General features: G+C 34.9%; 1 protein-coding gene across 4 annotated transcripts in view; it reads left to right on the top strand.

The window, feature by feature from the left end:
* LOC101882086 (ras-specific guanine nucleotide-releasing factor RalGPS1-like) overlaps positions 1–12500 on the top strand; it is a 325318-nt gene that overhangs the window by 304168 nt on the left and 8650 nt on the right. For 2 of the 4 annotated variants that reach the window (XM_073951912.1, XM_073951909.1), the window contains 3 exons: positions 1–15; positions 135–226; positions 3605–9077. The exon at positions 1–15 is cut by the window's left edge and continues 91 nt beyond it. In XM_073951912.1, coding sequence (XP_073808013.1) covers positions 1–15; positions 135–226; positions 3605–3634 — 137 coding nt within the window. In that variant the 3' untranslated portion in view covers positions 3635–9077. Of the gene's footprint in view, positions 16–134; positions 227–3604; positions 9078–12500 lie in introns of those variants that run through there. The other 2 variants (XM_073951911.1, XM_073951910.1) reach the window with 2 other exon arrangements.

The following is a 12500-nucleotide window of genomic DNA, read 5'->3' as shown; positions in this document are numbered from 1 at the left end:
ACGATCCTGATAAAGGTGAATCTGATCCACAAACAGCAGTCCTTTAGCTCTTTATATATGCTTCATTAATGACTAGTAAGTGTCTAATCAGTTATATACTTGCTCACATGTTTATGAATCTGTGCGTTCTACAGGAAATGTTTACAAGTTTCAGACTAGTGATCGTTTCTCTGCGATCTTATGGCACAAACACCTGGAGGAGGCCAGTAAGAGAAGAAGACCTCAGGTAACAAATATCTTTTCCTTATTTTTTCATTCATTCATTCATTCATTTGTTTATTTTTTCTTATAAACAATTTATTTATTTCTTCTTTTTTTATGGTACATGCATTTGATATAGCAATGTTATTAGTGTTTGCATGGACTAATTTTACAAATATTTTGTATTAGGGACAATTTACGTACATTATCTGTCCCTGAAATAAAAACATAGGCCGTACTCACACTATGTACAGTTGCGTGAACCAGGCCAAAGCACGCTTGTCCCCCCTCGTCTCCCCCGACGGCCCGCTCTCACACCACAATCGGTCAATTACGTCATCGCTGATGTGCTATTCAGTGAGAAGCGCTCTCGCTCAGCAGCACAGTGGAGATTTCTGTAGTTATGTCGTGTCAGTCGTTTGATATGCGGTGACATGCAGTCATATATTTTGTCGAACAGTCTTTAGGGATGCGGTGACACGCAGTCGGATATTTTGCCGAACAGATCCGCCACTTTTGGCGCTCATAATCATAATGCTCTCATGCTGCAGGAATGAGGAGGTCTGCTGAAGGTGCAGCTGTCTCGTTCAGTGAGGGGTTTGCGTCTTTAATAAACTACGGCAGTTTGCGTTCACTGAACAGTAAGAATGATTAATAAAAGTCCCTTAAAAGTCACGTCTCGCTTTCAGTGAAAAGCCCAAGTGAACCGCGCTCAGGCCCACCTCTTCCAACCGGGCCAGGGCTGGCCAAGTGAACCGTGCTTGAGCCCGATTCAGCGCACTCACACTTCTCAAACGATCCGGGAAACGGGCCTGGGCACGGTACGGATGGCATAGTGTGAGTAGGCCCACAAATACAGTGAATAAAAAGTATTTCATCCCAATAATGTCTAAAATGGACTGATGGTTGATTTCTGTGAGTTGTTTTGTAAAGGAATATGTCATTCATTTGGTTCTCAGATTTTTTTCTCTTTATTAAAAACACTTTACGCTGTACAAACCCTGTTATTGTCCTTGTCCTCAGCCCACCTACAGCTGTAAACATTTTGTTATGCTTATGTTATGTTATGTTATTTAGAAATACTTCAGAAATTACAAGTTTAAGGTTGTTATCATTCACATCAGTTGATTAAAAACATGAAGTGACGCAGTGGCGCAGTAGGTAGTGCTGTCGCCTCACAGCAAGAAGTTCGCTGGGTTGCTGGTTCAAGCCTTGGCTAAGTTGGCGTTTCTGTGTGGAGTTTGCATGTTCTCGTGGGTTTCCTCCGGGTGCTCCGGTTTCCCCCACAGTCCAAACACATGCGGTACAGGTGAATTGGGTTGGCTAAATTGTCCGTAGTGTATGAGTGTGTGTGTGGATGAGTGTGTATGGATGTTTCCCAGAGGCATCCGCTGGATAAAAATATGCTGGATAAGTTGGCGGTTCATTCCGCTGTCGCGACCCCGGATTAATAAACGGACTAAGCCGACAAGAAAAAGAATGAATGAATGATTAAAAACATGAAATTATTAATAAATTCTACAAATAAACACTACAAATATTCATTCTTTCATTTTTCTTTGGCTTACTCCTTTTATTAATCAGAGCTCGCCACAGCGGAATGAACCGCCAACTTTTCCAGCATATGTTTTACACAAAGGATGCCCTTCCAGCCACAACCCATCACTGGGAAACATCCGTACACTCTCATTCACACAAACACACACACACTCATACACTATGGCCAATTTATCTTACCCAATTCACCTATAGCGCATGTGTTTGGACTGTGAGAGAAACTGGAGCACCTGGAGAAGGCCCACGTGAACATAGGGAGAACATGCAAACTCTGCATAGAAATGACAACTGATCCAGCCGGGGGTCACACCAGCTGTGAGCGATACCCACTGCACCACTACGCTGCCCTACTACAAATATATAATTCAAATAAATGTACAACTGTGTCCATGTTTCTGTCAGTCCATGCGTGCAATACATGTTTGAGGCTATGACTCAAACGTGACATCATACATCATTTGACAAAGAAGAAGCTGACAGTGGTCAAGGATGCGATTTTTATTTTTTTATTTTTCCCCGAACTTAAGTCAGACCCTGTTACGTGTTTCTGGTAGAATGTCCCATAATGATAATGTTATATATTACAGCAGAGCTATTTTTTTAAGCAATTTACACTGTAATAATTTAAGAAATCAAATAACTGTCCAACATCAGTGCTAAAACAGCACAACATAATAAATTACTTTTATCAAATATTTATACAGTTGAAATCCAATTTAACAGCCCAAATTAAAGTATCCAATATTTCACAAGTAATTCTTAACAGAGCAAGGAAATTTAGCTGGAAATATATATATATATATATATATATATATATATATATATATATATATATATATATATATATATATATATATATATATATATATATATATTTATATATATATATATATATATATATATATATATATATATATATATATATATATTTATATATATATATATATATATATATATATATATATATATATATATATATATATATATATATATATATATATTTATATATTTATATATAAATATATAAATATATATATATATATAAATATATATATATATATATATAAAAAATATATATATATATATATATTTATATATATATATATATATATATATATATATATATATATATATATATATATTTWTATATATATATATATATATATATATATATATATATATATATATATATATATATATATATATATATATATATATATATATATATATATTTCCAGCTAAATTTCCTTGCTCTGTTATATAACATTATTTAATGCACTCTGAGTTAACAAGAACTAAGAATAATTGACTTTATATAGATCAACCATGAATAAACACTGTAATATATGTATTGTTTATTGAAAACACATTAACTAACGAAACCTCATAGTAAAGTGTGACCTCTAAAACATACCTGACCGATCGCAATATCAACAAACACCTTCAGATGCATAAATATATATATATATATATATATATATATATATATATATATATATATATATATATATATATATATATATATTTCCAGCTAAATTTCCTGATATATATATATATATATATTGGATGGACTTTCATGTTATGATCAAGCTAAAGAGCACTTATACCCATCAAAGCTTGAGAAACAATCCTAAGAAGGTTGTTCCCTACAATAATGCCTTAGTTTAAGTTGAACTATGATTAATATATACAATACAAGATTATTCATGCTTAGTTAATGTTAGTAAATACATTAACCAATGGACCATTATTCTAAAGTTGTTACTCTACCCTCTATTTGAACTAATATCCAGCAATGACATTTCATAATTACTCAATGCTTTATATTTTCTCTCCTCTCTCTCAGATACCAGCAAATCTCATGTCGTTTGAGTAAAGAGACTTGTGTAGCTCTTGCCTGCAGACATTTATAATGTGCCAAAAGGCCTACAGAGATGGAGGAGAACGTGTTTCAATCAGCAAACTCACGAAGAACGAGTGAAAACTTCAACATTAAGGAGTCACTGAGCCAAAGCACTGGATCTGTTCATCTGGACCACTGTTACAGACCAGATCTGCACTCTCGAATGGAGGAAAATCCAGCTTTATGAAGTCTTCAGTGTGGGGATTTATGCATCTGAAGGTGTTTGTTGATATTGCAATCGGTCAGGTATGTTTTAGAGGTCACACTTTACTATGAGGTTTCGTTAGTTAATGTGTTTTCAATAAACAATACATATATTACAGTGTTTATTCAGGGTTGATCTATATAAAGTCAATTATTCTTATTTCTTGTTAACTCAGAGTGCATTAAATAATGTTAACAAGCACAACTTTAGATTTTAATAATGCATTAAAAGGTATTAATAGGTGTTCTTTATCACACCGCAAAATGCTTTTCTTACTAAGATGTTTCTAAAAATATCTAAAGATTTATGAATTATGGAGCATTTTATAGACAAGCAAACATTTTGTCTTGTTTTAAGAAATAAAATGTTAAAATTAAGCAAGTTTTTCCTTAAAACAAACGAAATAATCAGACAATAGGCTAAGCAAAATAATCCTATATCAAAAGGAAAACTGGATTTCTTTTTTCCTTAACATATTGTCAGATTATTTTACTTGCTTTAGGGGAAAACTCACTTAAATTTGACTCATTATTTCTGAAAACAACACAATATGTTTTGCTTGTCTATAAAATGCTTGTTGATTTAAGAATTTTTAGATATTTAGACTAAAAACAAGACATTTTTTTAAGTGTACTGTAGTTCATGTTAACATTAACTAACATTTACTAATGAAACCTTTTTTAAAGTGTGACCGTTTTAGGAATAAAATCAAACAGAAGCTCACGATTGACATTTTAAAAGGGTCAGTTCACTCATCAAGTGAATCTTTTTTCACACTCAAGTGATTCAAAACGTTTATAAGCTTCTTTTGTTGAACACAAAACAATATATTCTGATGAATGCTGACATCCATAATGAGACAAAAAATACTATGAAAGTCAATGACATTTTTTAGAATATCTTTCTGTGTGTTAAACAGAGACAAGGACAAGTGGTGGATGCTTAAACGATGGCATAGTTTTCATTATTGGGTGAACTGTCTCTTTAAATGTCCCGAAAGGTTAAACAAAAGCAGCCGTCAGAAAACAAAGCACAAGTGGATCAACACTGATGATGTAAACCAGCTCCTGGCTAACAGGTTTAGATACAGACTAATCCAATCATATCGTGTTTCTCCTTTCAGCACAGGGATTTTAAGTTCTGCTAAATGTTCTGATAATGGACCCGGACGGTGCTGCTTGCAGGAGGTTTGTGAGTGTGATTGTTTACATCAGGGATCTGAATCCACTTTTATTTTTTAGCCATTTTTATACTCGCAGAAGTTTGCTTAAGGCTTTGAGTATTAACAAATGCTTTACAAAAACGAAGGTTTCGGCTCATTTTAAAGTAGGTTTTGCTCACAACTTTAACCCGCTGATGTGTGTCAGTCTTTAAGATTTCTTGTGCTATTTCAGGACTAAATCATTTTTTATAAAAAAGATCACTCAATTAAAACCAAGAAGTTCATTTTCATCTCACTAAACGCTTGAGGTCATTTGTGTTATTGTGAAATTCACATTCGCACAGATTGTCAAATTTGACCCCAAATAAATCGACTTAAATAAGCGATTATATTTTGCTTAAAGAAAATGTACTTTTTTTTTTACAATCTGACATTACTTTCATTGTAATAAAGCAGATTTAACCACTAATTCTCATCACTGTAACAATGATATTATTTATAATTACGTAGTTACAGTATATCATGGTTATATTTATTGTGGTGCCTTTATTTTACACATCCATTATTGCACATTGTTTATTTATATATATCGAAATGCACACATGAAAGTAATGTCAGAATGGACTCAGTTTTCTTCATGCAAAATCATATTCCTTATTTGCATCTTTTGGTTTTTGGGTGTGAAATGCGACCTGAATTAGTTTCGTGAGATTTCTCCAAGCAATTATTCATGCAAGCAGATTCTTAAATACATATGATGATGTGCAGATACACCTGAAGTGAAGCAAGGATTGATTTCGAAGAGATGTTCATTAATTTATGTGTCCTTTTTATTGGTTTATCTGTAAATGTGAGCCATCAATGCTGATCGGAGATGCTTCTTCAAATCAAGTGAAAGCACAGCACTGTAATATTCTGTACATTTATTTCTCATCTTTTCTTCTGTGCGGGACTGATGAATGTAATGAGGTTTAGTTTTTCCAGCATGCTTTTCTTTAAATGAAGGAAAAATGGCCGTCAGACACTCAACACAACATCTCATATCAGCTCTACAAATCTGACACTAAGCAGAATCACAGGAGTGACTCACTTCAAAATAAAATTTGGTCATTATTTATACTCTCATGATGTCATTTGCACAAGTATGCTGTTTCATTTTTATTTTTTTTTTTAAGAAAGATTGGTCATGCTTTAGTTTAAAATATGATTCTAACTATTGTGAATTTAATAATAAACTCCTAATTTGCTGCTTATTGATAGTTATTAAGGCAGCAGTTGGATTTAAATGTTGGGTCGGATTAGGGATGTAGATTAATATCATGCAGAATATGTACTTTATTAGTATTAATAAACATCCAGTATCTTAATAACAGGCACGTCATAATGCACTAGTTAATAGTGAGACTTAAAGGGATAGTTCACACAAAAATTGTCAACTTACTCACAATTCACTTGTATCACAAAGTTTATTTTTTCTGTTGAACACAAAACCTGTAACCATTGACTTCCATAGTATTAATTTTTTCTGCTATGTTTTGCCAATGGGTATCAAAATGTCTTCATTAGTGATTTGTAACACCTTGCAAGGGAGTAAATTGTGAGTAAAGTTTCATTTTTGGGTGAACTATCCCTTTAATTGTTACAATCTCCAAAATAAAGGTATAATCTGTCACTGAGGCAGTACTAAGATGCTAATACCTTTATAGTAAAATATGCACCCTTAAGATACTAATATACAACTTTAGGGTACCAATACTGAGCCTTGAGGCACTAAGATACAACTTTAGGGTACCAATTTTGAGCCTTTAGGTACTAATATACAACTTTAAGGTACCAATTTTGAGCCTTTAGGTACTAATATACAACTTTAAGGTACCAATTTTAAGCCTTGAGGTAATAATATACAACTTTAAGGTACCAATTTTGAGCCTTTAGGTACTAATATACAACTTTAAGGTACCAATTTTAAGCCTTGAGGTAATAATATACAACTTTAAGGTACCAATTTTGAGCCTTTAGGTACTAATATACAACTTTAAGGTACCAATTTTGAGCCTTTAGGTACTAATATACAACTTTAAGGTACCAATTTTGAGCCTTTAGGTACTAATATACAACTTTAGGGTACCAATTTTAAGCCTTTAGGTACTAATATTCAACTTTAAGGTACCAATTTTGAGCCTCGAAGTACTAATATACAACTTTAAGGTACCAATACTGAGCCCTGAGATACTAATATACAACTTTAAGGTATTAATACTGAGCCCTGAGGTACTAATATACAACATTAAGGTACCAATACTGAGCCTTGAGGTACTAATATAAAACTTAAGGTACTAATATTTAGCCTTAAGGTACAAAGATACAATTTAAGGTTCCAATACTGAGCCTTGAGATGGTAATATACAACATTAAGGTGCCAATACTGAACCTTGAGGTAGTAATTTACTACATTAGGGTACCAATACTGAACCTTGTGGTACTAATATACAACTTTAAGGTACTAATACTGAGCCCTGAGGTACTAATATACAACTATCAGGTACCAATAACGAGCCTTGAGGTACTAATATACAACTTTAAGGTACAAATGCTCAGCCTTGAGTTACTAATATACAACTTTTACGTAAAAATATGGACTCTTTTCTGACAGTGTACCCATTTTATTTTTAAACAAACTTTATGCTGATTGTAAACGCAAACTAAAAATAAAAGTGAATTTTGCGGATCATTTTCTAAAAGTCACAGGATTTACGATATATATCTTAATGCACATAGAGTATTTTTTTCATGATACATTTTAAATCATGTTTGGTGGCTTTAATTGTTCTTGTATCAAACAACTTGCCCAAAGAGGAATGTTTTGTGTGTACTTTTTTATACTTTTCATTGAAAAGAATCTTTAATATCTCTTTTTTTTAATAACTCTTTCATTCTGAGTCTTTAATAATCTAAAATCATTGGTTCTTTTTATGGAATGTTTTTCACGAAGTGCTTCAAAACATTCTGAGAAAACGTTAAAGTATCATTTATTTCCAAATATTATAAAATTAAATGTTTCGTTAATGACATTTCAGCTTATTTGGGATGTTAGATTTTTTTAAATGACCTTCAACGTGGAAAGAGCATAAAGACTAACCCAAACTGCATCATTTAGTGAAACAACATGAGAGAGTAAATAATGACACAATTTTCATTATGAGATGAAGAATGTCTGTGAAGTGTCAGATTGATTGAACACACTCCTCTGAGTTTAATAACATCATCGCACACAACAGACTGACTCTAGTTAGTGATACTAGTTATTTCTTCAGAGTATTATTGCTCTAGTATCAGTTTTGCCTTTCTGTGTCTGAATTAAGCTTGTTTTTATGTATATTTTTGTGTTGTACTAGGGCAGAATTTCTCCATCCCGATCCTCGCGCTACACCGATTTGCATATTTTGCATGTTTCCCGGCTGATTTAGATCACTAGCTCTTTAGAAGAGTTGTTCCCTACACAGTGTGCATTCTTCCCTAGTCCCTTCTCCTTCATTACTGTCTCCCAGAGCACAAGAAACCTTTATTTAACTTTTAAACATTCGTTAACGAATTTACACAACAGCACTGCCTACAGCGTCTTACTAAAGAAACATGAAGTGTGACCTTTGTAAATAAACACAATATAAATTAACATATAGCACACTAAGATGCCATTTCAGTGCAGCATCTATGCTCACCTCAAACTGAGTCGCCTTCGCAGGGCACTTGTTGTTGAATTAAAACAAATGTTTGATGTGAGATAAGCATCTAAAAAATGTGCAGAGCTGTGGAGCGTGAGGACCGGCATTGAGAAACAGTGCTCTGGGGATATTAAAGCACATGTACAGCCGCACTGCATGTCTGTTATGTTTGTTTCTGCTGTAACTGTGAATTAACTCTTGTTGTGTTTGCCATGTAAATACGTTGCTAAATTATTTCTCGTTTGCCATCGAGGTACATTGCGGTTTATCAGCAAAAAGGCTGATTCTTCTTGTACAGACATTAAATGCCAGTGAACACACGTTTGTGTAAGTGTATGGCTTTGTTTACTTGTTTTTGCAGGAAGTTCACATAAGTGAAAATAGTGTTTGTTTGTAGTTTGGCAGGTGATTATTGAGTTGATGTTTAAATGTCTTAAAAAATATCACCAATTATTATAAGCAGTTTACTGAATGAAAAAAAGGCAAACAATTTAGTCCATAGTGTAAATTGTCCATAGTGTATGAGTTTGTATGGATGTTTTCCAGAGATGGGTTGCAGCTGGAAGGGAATCTGCTGCCTGAAACATATGCTGGATAAGTTGGCGGTTCATTCCGCTGTGGTGACCCTAGAATAACAAAGAGGCTAAGCTGAAAAGAGAATGAATAAATGAATGATTATGTAATTATATGAAATAAAAAACATTTCAAAGAATATAGAAATAAATAAATAATTATAATACGGAATAGTGGTAGAATGCTGGTGTAGTTTAAATTTAAAAACGTTTTTTGTTTAGTTTTACTAATTATTTTTAGGGGTTTTTGCCTTTACAGTGATAGGACAGTGGAGATTTACAGACAGGAAAGTGTGGGGAGCAGAGATAGAGGAAGGCTTGGCAAAGGACCTCAAGCAGAGAATCGAACATGGGTCAACGTAATGTATGTGTCAATGCACTAAACACTAGGCTTTTGGTGCCAAAAAAATAACACACAAACCTAATCTTAAAATTGTTAATAATAATAATAATAATAATAAATAAATAAAGAATAATAAAAGTATATAAATGCAATTGTAAAAGTCCAATCTCATAAGTAATTGTTGAATTAAACTGCAAGAACTTCCCAAACACACCTCAACTGGCAGTAGCCGAAAATGTACTTTGTTTAATTATCATTCAGAATTACACATCATTTGAAAGCTGAATAAATATAATCTGACATATACTTTGTTGGGATATGACAATATCTGCCAAAGATACAACTGAAAATCTGGAATCTGCGGAAACAATTTTTAAAGGGCAAAATCATCTTTTATAAGCTGTTTGGACAGAACTGTGTGTAGGTTTAGAGCGTCCACAGTCATATTAGAGTCATAGAAACACAATAAGTCTCTTTTTTAAATTTGACTTTTTAAACAGGATCCATATTTCAGAGTTTTGAGGTAAGGGACGTTTTTATTTGCCATTCATTGGCAGTCAGGCAGTCTCATGCAGTTCATCAAACTTCATCTTTTCAAATCGAAAGCGGAACAAAACAGTCTCTTCATAAAAGCCGGCGTATCAGCGCGCTTGAAAACATTGAAAACATATGACTTGATTTGCACGTCTGATTGGGTCTCGTGATATAGCAACTTTTGCTGTCAAAGACAAGTGGTGTTTAGCGGCTTTTGCCAACAAACTAGGAACAAACGCTGGGATTTGGATGATTTCAAACAAAAGTTTTTGTTGAACATGTACTACGTGCCATTATCTCATTTTTGGCCGAAGTGGCCTTTAACGGCTTTTGCATCTGAACTCTTTTTATACAAACGTTTTTTCTAAAAGCCTGCATCTGAACACATCAAACTGTTTTTACAGTTTAAGATGTTTCTAGACATTTCTCACATGTTATAGTATACATTTTTTATTTGTGCAGGTCAAAAAAAGTCTTATGATACTGATGCTGTACCCTGATTTTGTGCACCTTGAAAAATGTATTGTAGGCTAGGCTACAGTAAGGGCCTACTCACACTATGCCATCCGTACCGTGCCCAGGCCCGTTTCCCGGATCGTTTGAGAAGTGTGAGGTCGCTGAATCGGGCTCAGGCACAGTTCACTTGGCTGGCTCTGGCCCGGTCGGAAGAGGTGTGCCTGAACACGGTTCACTTGGGAACTGAAAGCGAGACGTGACTTTTAAGGGACTTTTATTAATCAATCTTAAGGCTGATTTATACTTCTGCGTCAAACACCGGCGTATGCTACGGCGCTGACGCATAGCCCTTCGCCGTGGCTGACGTGCACCTCTCAAAAAATTTAACTACACGTCGAAACGACGCGTAGCGTAAGCTCTGTGATTGGTCGGCTTGGTAGCGCTGACGAGTCTGGGCGGGACCGAGAGCCGCGCGAGCGATTGTTTACAAGTGTGGAGTCCTGTAAAGGAGCTCCGGATGGAAAGTTTTGTTTTGTGTTTACCTCGTAGGTAAAGTTGTTGCACGTCCGCCGGTTCCTGCCTCAAAATGAGCGAGTTTGAGCCACTTGTACATCCCGGAAGTGTTCAGGAAAAGCAATAAAGTAGCGAAGAAACTCGACACAGAGGAACATTTACACCTCACTGCCAACTAGCGTTTCGGAAGTGTTAATGCAGACTGACAGAGACAGCACGCAGAAGTATAAATGCACAGCCAGAAGTATAAATCAGAAGTATAAATCAGGCTTTACTGTTTAGTGAACGCAAACTGTCGTAGTTTATTAAAGACTCAAACCCCTCACTGCACGACAGCTGCACCTTCAGCAGACCTCCTCATTCCTGCAGCACGAGAGCTTTATGATTGTTTATTAGCTCCAAAAGTGGCTGATCTGTTCTGCAAAATATCTGTCTGCGTGTCCCAGCATCCCTAAAGACTGTTTGGCGAAATATTTGTCTGCATATCACGGCATATCAAACGACTAAAACGATATAACTAGAGAAATCTCCACTGTGCTGCTGAGTGAGAGAGCGCTTCTCACTGAACAGCGCAGCATGGATGACGTAAGTGTGCCCAGGCCCGATTGCAGTGTGAGTGCGGGCCGTCGGGGGAGACGGAAGGGGGACAAGCGTGCTTTGGCCCGGTTCGAGGCAACTGTACATAGTGTGAGTACGGCCTAATACCACAGTTATTTCAGTCTATGTAATTGTAATTACAGTGTATTGCATTATCTTCACTGACCTTCACCAACAATTTACAGTCGTTACTGATCAACATTATAAAGAGGAAGGTGTTAAAATTTAGTGCCTTTCACTTTAGTTTTTTTACCTTATTTTGTCACGTACGAGCAGCTCATTGGAATATAATGCCTCAAGACTTCTAGTCTCATTAACTTCCTCTGTAAAAAAAAATAAAGGCTTGTTGCCAGCTGGTTATTTTTATTATATTATTTTTATGTATTGTCATAAACACAGTTATAGAGTGGAGTTATGACACTTGAGTGTATCCAACAAGATTTAGACACCCTTTTTAATACATTTTATTGGTTGATATATATTTGTAAAAATAGGACATACAAACTGAAAAGGGATTAAATAGCATTGACTTATTGAAGAGGAAAATAAATTAGGGAAATTTGGAGTGTAAGGACAAAAAGGTTGAGACTTACCTGTGCGTGCCTGGTCATACAAATAGATGCAATAAGGTGAGCCGCATGATTTCTCTGTCTCACAAAGCGGCCTTCCTTTCAAAAGTGTGTGTCAGGCTTTAAAGGGCACCTCAAAAAATCTATAGCTGCGTCCCAAATGGCA

The sequence above is a fragment of the Danio rerio genome, chromosome 5, assembly GCF_049306965.1.
Source record: "Danio rerio strain Tuebingen ecotype United States chromosome 5, GRCz12tu, whole genome shotgun sequence".
Lineage (NCBI taxonomy): Eukaryota > Metazoa > Chordata > Actinopteri > Cypriniformes > Danionidae > Danio > Danio rerio.
The sequence above is the reverse complement of the archived record's forward strand: the minus strand, read 5'-3'. Positions and strand labels throughout refer to the sequence as shown.